At 36.8% G+C, this 16,987-nt stretch overlaps 2 protein-coding genes across 3 annotated transcripts in view; one reads left to right on the top strand and one right to left on the bottom strand.

The window, feature by feature from the left end:
* Window positions 1-16,987, bottom strand: part of LOC126857552 (ubiquitin carboxyl-terminal hydrolase 48-like) — a 50,429-nt gene that overhangs the window by 15,952 nt on the left and 17,490 nt on the right. For both annotated transcript variants that reach the window (XM_050607098.1, XM_050607100.1), the window contains 4 exons: window positions 16,061-16,167; window positions 8,600-8,730; window positions 7,736-7,855; window positions 4,920-5,045 (listed from right to left, as the gene is read on the bottom strand). In XM_050607098.1, the coding sequence (XP_050463055.1) occupies window positions 4,920-5,045; window positions 7,736-7,855; window positions 8,600-8,730; window positions 16,061-16,167 (484 nt within the window). The remainder of the gene's footprint in view (window positions 1-4,919; window positions 5,046-7,735; window positions 7,856-8,599; window positions 8,731-16,060; window positions 16,168-16,987) is intronic.
* The window catches only part of LOC126857639 (60S ribosomal protein L13), a 41,328-nt gene continuing 24,582 nt past the window's right edge, over window positions 242-16,987 (top strand). The window contains exon 1 of the mRNA XM_050607283.1: window positions 242-251. The gene's annotated coding sequence lies outside the window, so the exon portion shown is untranslated. The remainder of the gene's footprint in view (window positions 252-16,987) is intronic.

The raw sequence follows: 16,987 nt of genomic DNA, 5'->3' as shown, positions 1-16,987 counted from the left end.
CAGTGTTCCGACTACTGACCTCTAGCTACCGGTCTTTCGGCGATAAAAAAAAAAGTACCAACGATAATGACCGCTAATGTAGCGTTGTAATCTCGATGTCCTTGTCATCATAATCGAACGATCATTTAAATTCGATCGCAAACTTTTTTGTATAGTTGTTCACACACATTTTGTTTTTTTTCTTTTTTTGTTTTAATTTTAAATCGATAAATTCCTTCCTAGACGTAATAATGCAATATTACGATAAGTCAGTAGAAAAAAGATAATACTTTTTTATTTTAAGTTTTTTATTATAATTTAAATCGAAAAATTAAAAGCCCATTAGTCTCGTCACTTATTAGCGTGGAATTTATTATATGAAAAGGTCGAATGCTAACAGCACGTTATTAAAACTCTTCAAGATGATTATTTCTCACCTCTTTAATAATTTTACACATACTTACAATTAAATTATTTTCTGTAGAAAAAATAATATTCGTATTAATTTTATATTAAATGTCAAATTTTATGAAGTCTTGTCGCGCGCGTAGAAAGAGAGAATCTTAAATTTTTTTTTATTCATTTACTTAAATTTTTTTCTATTTCCAATAATGTATTTCTTCAAGAATATATAACAAAAGTATAATTACATAATGCATGTAGCGTTATTATTATATTACGTAGGATTCTTTACGAGATTACAGAAAGATAAAGATAAGGATTTGAAAACCGGGGAACACTAATTCAGGAAGTAACTTTTCGGACAGTCAGGACTGGTTGTTATGATTTGATTTTAATGCCGAGTTTACCGACGCGGATAATTGTCGCCATTACCTGCACGAAAGAGCACATTTACTGTCGTTCATCGAAAAGAGCACATCTTGCTTTAATCTTCCGTCTAAACGGATGTCCTTATTGGCAGGATACAGTAAATGAAAAAAAGCAAGAACGAATACGTACCATTTTCTAATTTTCGTTTGCAAAAGAATCAATGCAAAAAATTTATCTTAGGAATGCAATAAATGAAAATATAATGAGGAGAATTATTAATAATAAAAATTTAAAACATGTTATTGCTAAGCTGGTTGAAAAAAGATCTTTACTGGCTTATTAATCATTATTTACTAGTGTATTTGCTATTCAAATTTATATCACACATATCTTTACTCGTGACATTTTAAAGTTTTTTTTAAATTTCTATCTTATTTTTTCTTTATGCAATAAAAATTTAGATGGAAGATTAATTGAAGAAACACTCAACGTTTAAAATTAGATTTAAAAGCGAATTAAAATGAGAAATATCGAGCATGAACAGGTACAAAATTGCGAAATCACGAAATTTGCGAGGTGCATAGGACCTGAACCGCATGACTGTTCCGCGTGGATCCACGACGGATCGGCATATTTTGCGGGCCGGTTCCGACGGCGGCACGTACCTTTTTATCGTGGCCGCGGCGGTAGCGGCCCTATCGGATGTTTCCAATTTTCTGTTGGCGCTCGTGAAGAGCGACTCAACCGAGTCTCTCCTCCGTCATACGGGATTCTCTTGTGCGAGAAAGCGGGATGAAGCGCGACGAAGATTCTGCAGAATGGACAGGAGAAAGAGAGACGCGAGAGCGAAACACCGGGTACGAAAGAAAGAGGAACATAGAAACGGGGAGAGGAAGAGGAGGAGGAGAAAGAGGGTGAGTAGTGAAGGAGGAGGGGGGGGGGAGGAAGAGAAGGAAGGCGAGCGCGTCCAACGCGGACATTCGTCACACGACATCAAACGCGGGTGCCGCCCGTTGGAGACTCGAGCGACCGACTCTAAAGACCCCGGTCGATCAGCCATGAAGAGCAGTCTGAGAAGGAATTGCAAAAAAATCGGGGAAAAATTAAGGATGGATCAAAAACAGCCTAGCCGTCCGACATTGTGCACAACTTTGTTGCTATTCTTTATCGCCTTTATTGTCCTTGTCCTCGATTCACGTTGATTATGACGTTTATTTTATCAAAGTGCGTTAAACGCATATCCTCATTAATATGCTTAATATCTTTAATACGTTCTATAATATAATTATGACATTCTTTTTTTATTTAAAAAAAAAATATGCGAATTGTGTATTAAATAAAAATGCGACCTCTGTTTTCATCAAAAAATTAAACCTCGAAAGCTGCAACATTTTTAACACGCGTATAAGTCAAACGCAATACAATAAACTACTTGAAGGAAGAGGATTCATTTGCAATGAAGAAGGATCGATTAATCATGACGTGTAACATGCTCATAAAAGCGCACAAACAAACTTGATGGTGGAAAGGTAGGGAACAGTAGGGAGCGAAAGTGACATAAAAGAAAAGAGAGACGATCGACCTCGCGCGACGTAATGTCGTTGATCTCCTTCGGTCGACCGGATCAGCGAAAAAAAAAGAAAAGATAGTGATATAATGTAGATACGTAGCAAGATATATTAACTTTGTACTCCGACGACCTTGAATTATTGCACGGACGATGACGGAGCGGTAGCTGATATCTCGCGAGACACTCGATCACCGATCTACGTCGCAAGTCATCCTGATCATTGTGCGTGCCCCACGATACTGGACCGGTAGCAAAATCAAGGACTAACCTTGCCTGAAACGCTTTAATCCGTTCTATCCGCCGCGGATAGAATATCTTGACAATTCTCCGATACTGTCTGATATCACAAACGCATATATATATAATATATAAAAAAAAAAATAAGAAATTAATTTCATTGCCGCGTTTTTAAAATTTATTTTTTTAATGCTCCTTTAAAAAGAAAAATTTAATCTAAATATAAAAAGTTAATTTTTATATAAATAATATTTCTGAAAAATATTTTTTAAACGATATCACGTAAACACGTTTCAAAATTCAAGTAACGTCAAGCGGAAATTTCAGAAAACGTAATGATTGCCTAATGAAAACGTAGCAGAGTTTAAAATACGGAAAGACTACCGATGATTGCCTAATTCCATTTTACGCGATATAAATTATGCTTTTGTTTTCACATTAAGTTCGTCCGGTGAACGAGCAGATTTTACGACAGCAGATTTAGCGAAACAATCTCGTTCTTGAGGCGCTTCTTATGCATGTTGGGAGCCGACCTACGGTTATTCGCCTAACCGCGAATAATTATCTGCCTGTTATGTACTTTTCAGTCACATTATGATTATGATAGTTAAACGCAACTAAAGACTTCAAAAGCCTCAAAAAGAATTTATCATCATCGTTATACGTCGAGATTCAATAGATTTCATACTATCGCGTACTTCGATGGTACAGAATTTTGGATCGATCGCAAAATAAAGCTACAAAATTTTATGAGAACAAGACGTAGAATAAAAATGTTAGATATATTTTATTATCACTCTGATTCGACAGAATTTGAATCGCGTATTCGTACGACAAGATGATGAAGTCATTTATCATAAAAATTTGTCACGTCGATGAAAATCAACGTGTACGAATGTTATGAAAGAAATTTTTCTGCAAACCGCAAAACTTATCGAAGCGTTTCAATCGGTGGAAACGTTGTCAGGTTGACTAAACTAGATTCTCCGAGGCAAGATAGCAATTATATAGAATATTCGCAGCTAGTGCAACCGCAACCAGTCCAGTGGAGGCCATATCTCCTTCTCTTCCTCCCTCTCTCTCTCTCTCTCTCTCTCTCTCTCTTTCTCTCACTTTGTTCTTTCCGAACATAGAATAACGCGACTTGAGTTAACGGTTTTGAGACTCTGTCCCTGGTGCAGAGAGCGTGCGTTCACTAGCTTAGCTTACTGCTCGCTTTCATAAAATCAGTCGACTGTGAACAGAGGAATGTGTTGGAATCCTAGAATTATTCCGCCAAACGAGAGAGAGTATCAAGTGAACAGAATTTTTCTCCGCGGTGCTGTTCCGCAGACGGCTGCTTTCAACAAAAACCTCGCGAGGGTTGGACAGTCTTCCGCATAAGGAATGCGAGAACAACGTGAATAAACGTATAGATATCATTATCGCATACTTCGCGAGTAATTCAAATAGGATATATTAGGCATCGATAAAATTAAAAATAAATTAATGATAACACTTATCGATTCTCTATAGATTATAAAAGTAAATTTTCTTCATTTATTTTATAATTTAAAGAACGTAGATAATATTTATTCGCGCTTATTATTTTAAGTGCAAATAATAACATTTAATTTTGCTTATATATCGACGGAATTAGTAACAAACGATTTATCGAGATCTAAACTTTTTCTCAGATATAAACCTCGATTTCTACGACTCTACAATCCCGATTAGAAAGGTGCAATTAACACTTCTAATCTCAAATAAGGCATTTTCGGTTAATCCTGGCACGAAAACGCCGGTCTTGGCGCCGTTATCTGGGGCCATTGCCGGTCCCGGTTACTTATCCATTGTCTCGAACTTAAGGGAAACAGTGGGCTAGATCTTAAATCTAAATTGCATCTGTTTGTCACTGTCTGCTGCTCGAGCAGAACAAACGTATCGTTGTAACGACGATTAAGACGTCACCGCGAACCATCGAGAGACCGCGCCGGATGAATCGTAAAACATTATCGAGAAAGAGAGAGCGCAGAATCTTAAGTACTTCTAGCGAGAATCCTTGTATGAATGCATGCATTACATGTGAAAGTAGATTTATGTCAATGTGAGCTTCATAAGAGTGCATGCTCAATTAATCTCCCAACAGATATATTATATCTTTACATAAAAAAAATATGTTTGCGAATTCTTATAAATATATGTCCGACACGAAATCTAACTTTGTGAAAAATTTAAAAAGTTTCGGATTCAGTTTCTGTCATTTCAATTGATAAATCGTTATGCATTAATTTTTTTTTTTATTTCTCGGCTTCAATTTTTTCCTCAAAAAATTTCGATTATTTTATCTAAATAGATAGATAAAACTTAAGTTGAGCCTTACCTTTAACGTAAGTAACGTTCCAGGAAGTATTCCGAGTGACGCCAGACTCTGACTATGATCGGTGAGCTCGTGTTCTCCTAACATTATATGCTGGTCGTACGGTCCAGCACCACAAATCTGCATCGTCTAAAAAAAAAAGTAGAATTTATCTTTACTTTATCTCCTACGTAAACATACAATTCAATAAAACGATAATTGATATCGCATTATTTTTTTGACAAAGAGTTTGCAATTAAAAAATTTTGGTTACAATATAATTCTACGCAGTATTTTCATATTATTTTTATATTTTTTGTAGTGCCGTTTCAAATCGAGATATTTATGTATAAAAAGATATTTTCTGACTGTAATTAATATTTCATTATTTACAATATTTTCTAAAAAACAAATTATTTTTGTCAAGAAATCAATGCCTATTTTTTCATGAAACAGTCGGAATTAACAATATTTAAAGACATTTATATACTAAAAGAAAAAAAAACACGAAAAACCGAGGCAAACAATACAGAGCTTTTATTAAAAATTCTAAAAGTATGCTTGAATAAAAATCTCGATAATTGCTTAATTTATGGAACGTTGCGTGAAAGGATAGTTTGCTTGTCTTCAACATCAATGCGAGAGCACATAACACGATTTCTGATTGTCGAGACGAATTAAGCCGAGCCGAGTCGAGTCCGGCAAGAGGAACGAGAGGAAAGGCATCGCTAGAAAGCGAATAAGAGATCATATACAAGATGATTATGAGTATACGAACGATTTTGCGCTCACATTATACGAGTCTGGAAATATAATGAAAATATTTTCTTATCAATTTACTGTCGAGATAAAATAGTTACAAACATAATTTATAAACAAATAGTTATAATCGTGAATTTTATTACCAATTAATTTTATTTGAGATCGATGGTTTATATCAGATTTTCATATACGACAAATGTTTACAAAATTTCACACAAGTGAGAGAAAATGACGAATAAAGTAAGCAAAGAGAAGAGGTAGTCGGGGTCAAAGAACCTCACCTCGAGGCTTCCTCGTTAAAGGAAGATGCTCAACGAGCGCGATAAATAGAGGTGGGTTTAACAAGGTTGCAAAGCAACGGCGGGAGACCAAATTGCCTCAAGGTTGAGGAACTTTTGATCTTTATGAATTCTGACGTTTGCCGCGCGCGCTGCATCGGATATTTGCAATGTATTATCACAAAAATATCCCGGTAACACAAAATTTCGGCAATCGCGATTTTCAGGATCATACAACTGTTTCCATGTATTATTTGCTTTCTAATTAATCAATGAAAAATTTGACGCGATCGCGTTTTTATTAATTTTATTTTATTAAAAGCGACTAAATGCTACATCGTGTTGCAAGAAAAAATTGAACTGGGAATATGCAATGTATTAGAAAATTAAAGGAACTCCCTTTCCCCATATAAACGTTACACAAAACGCGATTGCGTAAAAGTGCCCATGCACCATTGCAGAACAGTAGCGGCGCCGCTATTGTCCCGATTTGCTGCTTACTCGCTAGCGATATAACTGCATTCGACCATGAAATTCAAACATTTTTATTGGCGATCTTTTTGTCCGATGGTAAAAAGAGTAACGAGCGTACGGCATGACTCGCTCGCATTTTTCGTCAAACGCGAACCAATCTGTGAACAGTGACACTCTTGAATCGTGACGCCGTCGCGCCGCGAGATTTTTCAATCAAAAAAATATCCTTTTATACGTGCGCTTTGAAAGTAAAACAAAAAAAAAATATATATATATATATATATATATAATTTTCTGATATATTTCTCTCCGATAAGACTTGTAATTTTTACATGTTATAGTAACTAAAGTTCAATTTTAACTGGAATAAAATTTATACATTTTTCAACTTGAGCGATTAAATAAAAGATGAAATCAAATCGCAAGACACAGAAAAAAGAAAAGTACACAATGAATGAGAAAAAGAAACAGTCTCGTATTTCCATTGACGCCGACGATCTCTCTCTCTCTCTCTCGCCGGCGAGTATTAAAAAGGGACGTGCTCTTCGGGGTGAAAGAGAAGCACGAACAAAAATTCGTGCCCGAAGAAGAGCACGATGAATAGATAGAGAGGAAAAATGCGCGAGAGAGAAAGATACGGGTGATAAAGGGAGATGGAGCAGGGAGAAAGAGTCAAATGGAAGGTTGAGTGGAGTGAAGTGGAGTGGAGAAGTTGGAGACCTGTTATTAGCGCGAGGTTTATGCTCTTTCGGGTTTTTGCCAGTGGCTCCGCTGGAGAAGAGGCGGAGGGGAAGGAGATGGCTACGGCCTCGCAATATAAATACGCTTAATAGTTTAAGCACACTGCCGGAGCCCGAGCATATGCTAACCAGCCATATAACTACGCTTTACTACTCTTTCGTCCATCCGAGAACGAACAGCCAAACTGAGACAAGGAGTAGCTTATCGGTTTCAGGCAAACGCTCGGGCGCACAGATCTCATTTCAGTTCCAACAAGAGCATACCACTTGCGCCGCAAATTAATTGATTATTCTCCGTTGTGTGCTTTCGGCAAGTGACGAGTGCAAATAGTTCAAAAGAAATCGAGATTTCTTTCAACTTTTCTCTTAAATCTATTTTATTTTTTTTTTTTAATTTAATTTTAATTTAATTTTGTTTTTTAATACTTTTTGTTAAATTTATTTCAAATAATTTTTTTTCTAAGATATATATATATATATATTTATATTATATCTGTTTTATGAAATAATAATGAGAATAGATCAAAAATTGTGATAAAATTAATATTATAATTAAATGTAACTTTTATATTAAAAGAACACTTACCATAACTTTGAGTTCTTTTAAGGTAATTTCAGACGAAACTTTGAGTTCATGGGAGCCTTTTAATTTTCTCCTGGTTCGTGACGGACGTACGTTCTCCATCTTTGGCCTTTTAGCCGCTACCTATAACAAACATTCAAAACATTTGAAGATACGAACACGTTTAATCGATAATTTTTTTCTTTATATTTATAAAAAAATAAAATCATTGTTTACTTAGAAAACTTAAAATATTCAAGATAAAAATAAAATCAATAGAAAGAGAAATAAAAATGAAGATAATGCAATTCTATACGATTATTCCCAAATCAGCATAAATAAAAAACGAGCTACATAAAAGGAAGTAGATCTCTTAAAGTCACTTTGAGTAGAGACGTAATGATACTTATTATATTATGAAATATGCGTGAGATGGCATCAATTCATCGTTATCAGTTAGAATTGATCTGAAAAGATGACTGCTTTTAGAATACTCGATGACTCGACATGTCTATCCATTAACAAAATTTCTCGTCTGAACGAAACAGTATAATTTATTTATGTACATATACACATATATGATATATAAGATTTTTTTAAATCTAAAATAATTGCACACAAAAAATCAAGCAAACTATGGTTTTATGTAATGATAGTGTATATTAAACGTTAATAAATTTCCAAGTCATATTCTTGCATAAAAATGTATACATATGTAATAAAATTGATTGTCTAATTGTCTAATTAATTGTCTAATTAATCTGCTAATACTATATGCCAAATTTTTTAAATGTCGTTTTCATTATGACCATAATGATGATCGTTTTGCAAATTAAAGTCGATAATCATCTATATATTGAATAAATAATAAAGGTATTTTTAAATTACCTCAGAATCGTTTTCCGTTTTAGAGTCTTCATTATCGTCAATGCATTTGATGTAGATTGTCGCTCTATCGTATTTCAAGCTTTCCAGGCGTTCTTGTTCAACTCTCGCTAACATACAGGCTGCGCATAAACCTGGAACAATACAAAATATTTTCGTAATATTTAAAAATAATTAAAAATAAATAATGATATTTTTAAAAATTCCTATTTTCCCTTTGAATGGCGCGTATATCAAATAGCCTCCAAATATTTCTATGCTTTATATCTTTATATATCAGTCTTTTTAAACGTCTTCTATTGAAGTACTTGAAAGAATTTATCCATTTAGATATCCGCAAAAATATAACAAATTAAATTCACTAATGTACAAGATACAGTTTTCTAACAAACTAAAATGCGTTGATCTAAATTAAATCGCACGTGATGATTAAAATGTCACAATGCCCAGAAAATATCATCGCGATCTTCGTAACGATGCAGGAACTTAACTTGACGCGGCTCGATGCGACTATTAACACCCTCAGGGGTCAGATTTCGTTGGCCTCTCGTCGAGCCCTTGTCGAGAGAGGACTGGGACGGCAGTTAGAAAGTCGAGTTAGAGGGTGAGCGCGGGTGAGTGGGTGGTGCGGCGATGTCGGTGGTGGCTCTTATCCCATGTATAATAGATTGCTTACGGCCGGTGAGATTAATACAGTAATTAATAATATACGGTGACCAGGGCGGTGTAAGAAGCGGCCATTGTTGCTGGCCGGACAGCACAAAAAGCGCTTTGGCCGGTCCAAAGCTCGTATCCCAGCGACTCTCGGAGCGTTACGTCATGTTCAGACAGTTTTCCAGCAGCGGGAAACGCGGACGGAAGGGGGGGAATCGTGACCCCGGCTGAATGTGAATTCGTCTACCCCCGCGTATCGCTAATTACCGGCTCGTAGGAACCAATAAGGGAACGGTGTAAGAAACTTGTTTGCCCATTAACAAGTTGAAAAGATTAACGCAAACAGAATGCATATTCGATATACTTTCTTGCAATGACAGAGAGGATTTCTAAAAATGAAAGAATAAATGTGTTGATCGTTATCTGTCGTCGCGAGCAGAGAATCGCGAGGTGGATTGAAAAGGATCGCGCGCAGCGAACTAATTTCCCGTAACGAAGGATAGGACGCGGACGCCAAATGAATTCAAAGGTCCTCCCTTCGAATTCCTAATTACCCGCCGGTGCGGGGATATCCGTGCGATAGGATCGTTTGCTATCGAGTTTAATCGGAAATACGAGAAGCTTAAGCTAATGAGAGATTCGTAGGGTCGCGAATGCAAATCCCTTCCGATGTACTACAAACAGTGCCTATTGAGAATGTTAGCCGCACTTTTCAAGCCGGTCGAGACGAGCAATCTTGCGGAGTTAAAGTTATTGACGATTGACGATCGATTACATTTCCGCTCACGTAATTTCGGCTTTTTATCATAGGAATGCTATGCAGATATACGAAAAGCCTTCTATAAGCGTTTAAAGGCACAAGCAGGCCGATTTTATTGGCAAATAATACACAATAGACTATAGCGATGGCGCAAGACTAAAGAGCGACGGAGGAGCCCTAGTCCATTTCCCTAAAGTGCCATCGAAGGGCAATCAAACCATAAACGAGTGTCGAAACTTGGCGATATCGACAGAAGAAGTTTCGGTAGTTCGACGAAGAGTCAGATTCCTAAGGATTTTATTTAGATAGGTAAAGACTCGTATAAAAATCTCCTGAGGGATCTACGAAGTAAAACTTTTAACAAAAGTTAAATGCGATTATCAAATTGCTATCATATCCCCAATATGTAAATATGTAATTGTCAATTATCGTCATACAATATATAAGTATATGAAATAATAAGCAGAAGTTTTATTAATACGTATAGTGTATGTTAAAAATATAAATATTAATTGAAAATAAAGATTATATTATGTTTTCATATTTTATGTTATATTAATATTAATTTTTATATTAATATTTTTTATATTAATATTTATGTTTTACAAATAAAAAATTTGAGTAAATAAAAAATTATATTTAAGAATAAATCTTTCTTTTCAAAGGCATAATGAAACAGAAAAAATAATTATAGATAATAAAAATCACATAAGATATTACATGAGAAAAATTTTTATTGAGTTTTTATTAAACTAATTAATATATATTTAAGTGTTTTTTTTTTCTTCGCCTAATTAGCGAGCCAAACAGAGTATCTCACTGTGCTAATCACACTTTGGCTGATTGCTCATCGATCAAGGAAAAGCAATTATACGGTGATTGCAGATACGTCGAAATAAGTCTCGAATTGGCAGGACGATTATTTAGAGCGAATGATTACAGAGCGGATGGGTGGAAAAGAGTCGTAAATGAAATAGGGTCACTAATATCGAGGCGTTAACTCGAAACGAGATGTTGATATTACGATGTATTGCCAAGGGATTTGAATTCTTCCGTATAATTTGTGTACAATTAAATATTGTACAAAAAAGAATTGTTTGTTTATCAGTTTAATCAGTTTTCTTAAAATCAAATAAAAGAAAAAAAATTAAGATCTTTTGCAAAGATATTGATCCTAAAATGATTATTAAAAGCTAAAATGGAAAAATGCGCAAACTGCAAGAGAAAACTCTTCGATCAAAATCGAAAACACGTTAAGCGGAAAGACATCAGGTTCGCTATTATATTAAAAGAACTGAACTTTCATTCATAACTCCCGGATCACCTCGTGAATGAAAGATTGATGTTTCCCTTACCGTTATTATACCGATTCGACGATGAGAAACGTTCAACCTTCTATAAATATGTTTCGAATCCTTTGGAATTTCCAAAACTGCTTAATAAAGTAAGAATTTATTTTGTTTAATTAATAAATTTATTAATAACGACCAGAATAAAATATAGATAAGAAAAAATAAATATATATTTTCAATCATTATTTTATCATACGTGAAAATGATAAAATATAAAACCACTCGGCAAACCGTCAATCGTTCTAAAAAAACTGCGTGATTCTTAGACAGCAAGAAATAGAATACATTTTTCTTTCAGTCAAATGCTTCCATTTTTTTAAACACATTTACGCGATAACAAACATCGGTAATTGGCAACTAGAATTAACGAAACTCTCAAACGTGACTTGATATAGACGCCTCTAACGCGCAGCATCGACATCGCGGTAGCCGAGGAAGATCGACGTGATAATAATGATTTCGCTAACGAACGTCTTGGAGAGCCACAACAAAGTCGAAATCTAATCCTCTTACAGGATGACACCGAGCCGGCACAACAGTAAGGGCGGCATTTACTCGCGTCTCTCTCTCTCTCTCTCTCTCTCAAAATCCGCAAAATGCGATTGTCACTCTGTGAAAATCGAGAGAAACCCTCGCGATACGCCATTTTCGTAGATGAGTAATCTCGCGATCAACAAATTCGTTAATTAAACGATATAAGATCTTTCGTCTCTTCATTGTAATCATCGAATTGACGGAGTGACGACACAATAAAATGTCAGTCATAACATTTCAAATTTTTTTCTGTATAATCTTTAAAATTAATTTATAATATATATTGTGTATGTAAGAGAGAATTATTCATAAATGCAATAAAAATAATAATTTTAAATAAATAATCACGCAGTTCATTTATATATGTTGAAATAACGATTAAAATATAATTAAAATCAAAAATTTTGAAAGAGAATAAATTTGAAAACGCGACGGTTTAAATCAAGCAATATGGACGATTGGACATTTCTAGATTATCGAGGGTCTCTCTGTCTCCTTCGGACAGAATCAGAAGACACATCTTAGTAAAGGTTGAAGAAGAGGGGATCTGAGCGAGCTTTATCCTTGTTTTATCTTGTTTTCCGCCCAACCTCCATCCCCGTCCTCTCACCATGCTTCGCACACTCCGCTACCGGAGAACGAGCATCGGTCATCTAGGCGCTCCATTTAATCCTGGAGGAAAAGGACCCCCCGTAGATTCACGAACAAGTGGGGATCTCCTTCGGGATAACAGAAGCAGCGATGGGGAGCGCTCCGAGAGACCTAGCAGGATGCGCTAATTCGTCCCTGCGAAATTTGTCCCGCCCGACTTTGCTCGTTTCCTGCGCGATTACGCGAAAACGCTGTTTTTTCCGTTCTCCGCACGCTAATGTTTCACTAAGCCCTCCCTTTTCTTATCTGTATATTGGCCATCGTACAAAAACGTATGCAATCATCGCGCTGATCAAAAATGAATTTTCGACCCTCCTTTGAAATAATTTTCACACTCGGAGTAAAATAAAAACGAATATAGTCTCGTAAGAATTGCTTAATTCAATGATTAATCGCACATCGTTATTAATCAAATATTCAATTATTCTTTCTCTACTTTCATTGAGTAAAAATTAGCTATGGAGCGAAGGATTGATTGTTTGTCTAATACAGCAGCATGTTTCGGAGAATCGTAAGTTTTTAAACGAAAAAATTCCGGATGAAAGTCAGTATCCATTAACGGTGCAACGACTTTGACCGCACGACGGCACGGCTCATAAGAGCATGTTCATTGGTCAGCGGATGTATATATTAAGATATGTCCGGCGCACTTGTCGCAGGGTGGGGACAGGGGGTTAACAAATGTCTCTCCTGAATCGTTTGACCCCTGGTAAGTTCAACCCCCTCAGGAAACTAAATCTCGAATCTCCAGGTCCATCTCTCCCTCTCCTACGTCGTAGCCGCACGTTTATGGAAGGACGGCCGTTGCAACGTAGGCGACCGCATTTCTCAGGGAGGGAACTAATCAGCAAATTCGTGTTCTAAATCTAAATCGCCGTCCGAATATTAATTTGAGGCCGGTCTCTCTTCCTACCGCCGCCGCTGCCGCCGTCGCCGGTTTCCACCCCTCCTCGTCTGTCTGTTCGGCGTACACGGTTTTCTTAGTCTCTCGCTCACTCGTTCCTCATCGGTTTTGCGATACAACCAGTGCCGTACTACGGGCACGCCTGATTTGTGGCACCGCATGGCGCCTAAGCGATATTTACGAGCGACGTTCGAGGAAACGAAACAACGAGCAGCAACTCGCCATGCTGCTACATTTCTAGAATCAATTTCGACCTGCCGTATAAAAGCCACTTCTCTGAAGATAATCGCGCGGGACACGGCTCAATTATCGCAACTCGAAGAGAAATCGCGTTATCTGTGTGTGAATAGTATCTAAAAAAAAAAAAATTTTCTAAAATTGTTGGAATTTGTCCTCAATCATTATTTATATTAGAAAATACGTAAGAAAATTTATTTTATAATTTATTTTAAATTAATTTTTTTACCTTCAATGTATTGGACGCTCAAAATAAAAATAAAATAAACATATATTTAAAAAATTCGCTTCAAATATTATACTTGGAATGAATAATAAAATAAAAGAAGATATTATAAAACTTTCAATTAATTAGCGCACATCACTTGGCTTCGTTAAATATCTACTTGCAGATAATCAATATATACTTATCAGAATGCTTAAATTTCGCAACCGAGTATGACATCTTACGTTATATACCGATTGGCTCTCGTCTCACATGAGGCAACGTTTCTTTCCCTTCGCTTAGGTTTTCCAGCATCGTTGTCATCAAGCCGATCGGAGGAGCAACGAGGCGTAGAGGGCGGTATTCAATCGCGTCACCTCCGGTTCTGTCAACTGGCGAGCGGGCGGTATCGGGGGTAGGCGGGTGATTGATACGAGGTTGGACGGTGCCTAATGTGCCTTCACGATCGAGGGAGACGATGGGTAGAAGAGGAGAGAAAGAGAGGATCCTTGGAGGCTTTAAGAGTAGCACGATCGTCCGGCTAGGACTCGTTAGTCAGGGCCGTATCAGTCACCGAAAGCAACCCCCTATTTTTTGTACTCAGCAATCCGTCCCTCTTCCCTTCGCGCCTACCCGAGGCCTCCCGTATCCGCAAAGCGCGCTCTCAAAATAAGCTAAATCGTCTGTTTGTCCGTAATTCGACTCCTTCTCATGTTCTTCGGAGTATCGCCGAAAACGATCGTAACGAGATAATTCGATGATAAAATAAGGCTTGTAAGAAACGCAGATATAATAAATATTATATATATAATATTATATCTAGCAGCAAATTTCCAGCGATTGTTTTTTAAATTTTTCTCCATTCACTGACGACAATAATTAGCGTTAAATATTTATTAACGGTGAGAATACAAATCATTAACTTGACATTTGCACGTCGCTTTAATCTTAAACATCTCCATTTGACCGGCGGACTTGTCGATGTCCGCTACCATGATATCAGTTATTCGATTTCGGCGATCAACGAAGAGGAAAGGTCTTTGCAATTCAGATGTCGTCGTCGTCGAGCGGCATCGTAGCTCCTTGTCGTGCCCAAAGAATCGGAAGAGCACCTTGACAAATGCCTCGGAAAAAAAAGGTGCTGTACTCGCGACCGGGAGACGGACAAGACAATGGGATGTTTAGAGATCCCGATCCTTCGTGCGCACGATAAACGCCGCTCGTGGGCGATAGCCAGCCACGAGGCGGGATGTGAACATTGTATCCATTCTCATTGTATCCTGCGATTCCCCGGTGCTACTGTCGGGACCCAATTTGCCTGCCGGACGGCCGACAAGGATCGCTCGTCCGAGGAAGCGCCGCGACACGTGCCCGCACCTTGAATGAATCTTAATCGCTCTTTAAATAAATATACGCTCGAGTCTTCAATCTAACTTTTCGACGAGTTTGGACGTGCGTTTGTACATTCTTTTAACGCAAAATTATAAAATTATTATAAAAAGATTTAGCAGTTTTACAATATTGCGAATAGAACAGCGAATCGATAAATTTGTCCGAAAAAATCGATAAAATAAAAACGTTGAAGAATTTCGGCACATTAGATGAAATAGAGGCGAGAAACTTTTGAGACGGCCATTTATGACCGTTTTACCCGTCGCGTATCCCCGACGTGTGGTGCTGCTTTTTCTGCCTGTTAATTTTCAGGATACTTCTTAATTATAATGAGACACTTTGGGGCCTGGTGGAGAAGCCAACCGGCAAGATAGGACGGGGGACAGGAAGAGATGGATTTATGTAAATCAGCGGCTAATGTCTTCTGGCATTATTCCTTAAGTTAGGTTGGGAGGAGAGAGGGGTGGAGTAGGAAACTCACGTAGCGATTCATGCGTATACGTTCTCCTTCTATTTGTATAAGATATATCGCTAAACGCGATCGCCGAGTATAACTTATCATGTATCATGATCAGCGATATTTTACGCATCGGAGAAAAAGCTCGATAACAAAATATTGCGAATAATAAATAAAAAAAAGCAAAACATTAAATTTACGTAATAGCATGTTAACAGCGTCATAGTTAAAATTATAGCTCGCAATCTATATCGCGGATAACGTGAGTAAATATCAATCTTTCATATATTTTGCAATAAAAAAAAAACTTGTACTTACCGGGATTTGTTAAATAATCTTCATCAGTCTTTTTTATGACAATGGGATAGTCAACTTCATAGAACTGCGTAAGTTTCGTCCACTCTTCCGCGGTTACTATGCTGTATCTGTAACAATTAAATGATCGCCCATTATAATTCTGGCACAGAGGGAAACACATAAATATAAAGCTCTCTTTTGATATTTATAATAAAATATGCATAGAAAGGCGCTGGAAGATAGAGAAAGAGCGCGATTGGACGAGAGACGTATTTGCAAGATGGAATTTGCGATTTTCCGACAACGCCGTAGAATCCGTAGTGCTTTTTGCATCGCCTCCCTTAATTATACCGCAAATTAGAAATTTCTTGCTGTGCCACGGCTCCAACTTTTTGCCCTTGCAATTGTTCGCTCGATCCTGGCATGGTTCCTGAACCTCGTATCGCGAGGGAATCTCGCGCTACTATGCAATCAATAATATTTCGCGAACTACAATGCTATTGATACATGAAATTTTAAACTCATCTATCATCGGAGTAATACTGATACAAGTTATTATTAATTGATTAAATAGGATTTATGCAACACTATAATTTCCAGCAATCTAAAGTCACTCGCTCTTAATGTAAATGTTATAACAAGTACATGTTATAACATATTATAACTGTTTATTGCTTAACGTACATGTTATAACAAGTAATATATAAAGAATATTCATAAAAAATATAAAACTCAATAATGATGATCGATTAATCATATTTGATTAAAATAACAATACAATCAACGATAATTGGCATTCGAGATCGTTTGTTCCCTCGATAGAATGATAGACGATTATACAGCGGTGCGTTTTCCGAAAACGAAAACGAAAGAGACGTCCAACGGTACGAAACGATGATGACTCGACCGATAATTAGTTGCGCGACATTAATTTCGATTCAGCGCAAT

Source organism: Cataglyphis hispanica, chromosome 22 (genome assembly GCF_021464435.1).
Source record: "Cataglyphis hispanica isolate Lineage 1 chromosome 22, ULB_Chis1_1.0, whole genome shotgun sequence".
NCBI classification, from domain to species: domain Eukaryota; kingdom Metazoa; phylum Arthropoda; class Insecta; order Hymenoptera; family Formicidae; genus Cataglyphis; species Cataglyphis hispanica.
This window is presented reverse-complemented; position numbering and strand designations above follow the sequence as displayed.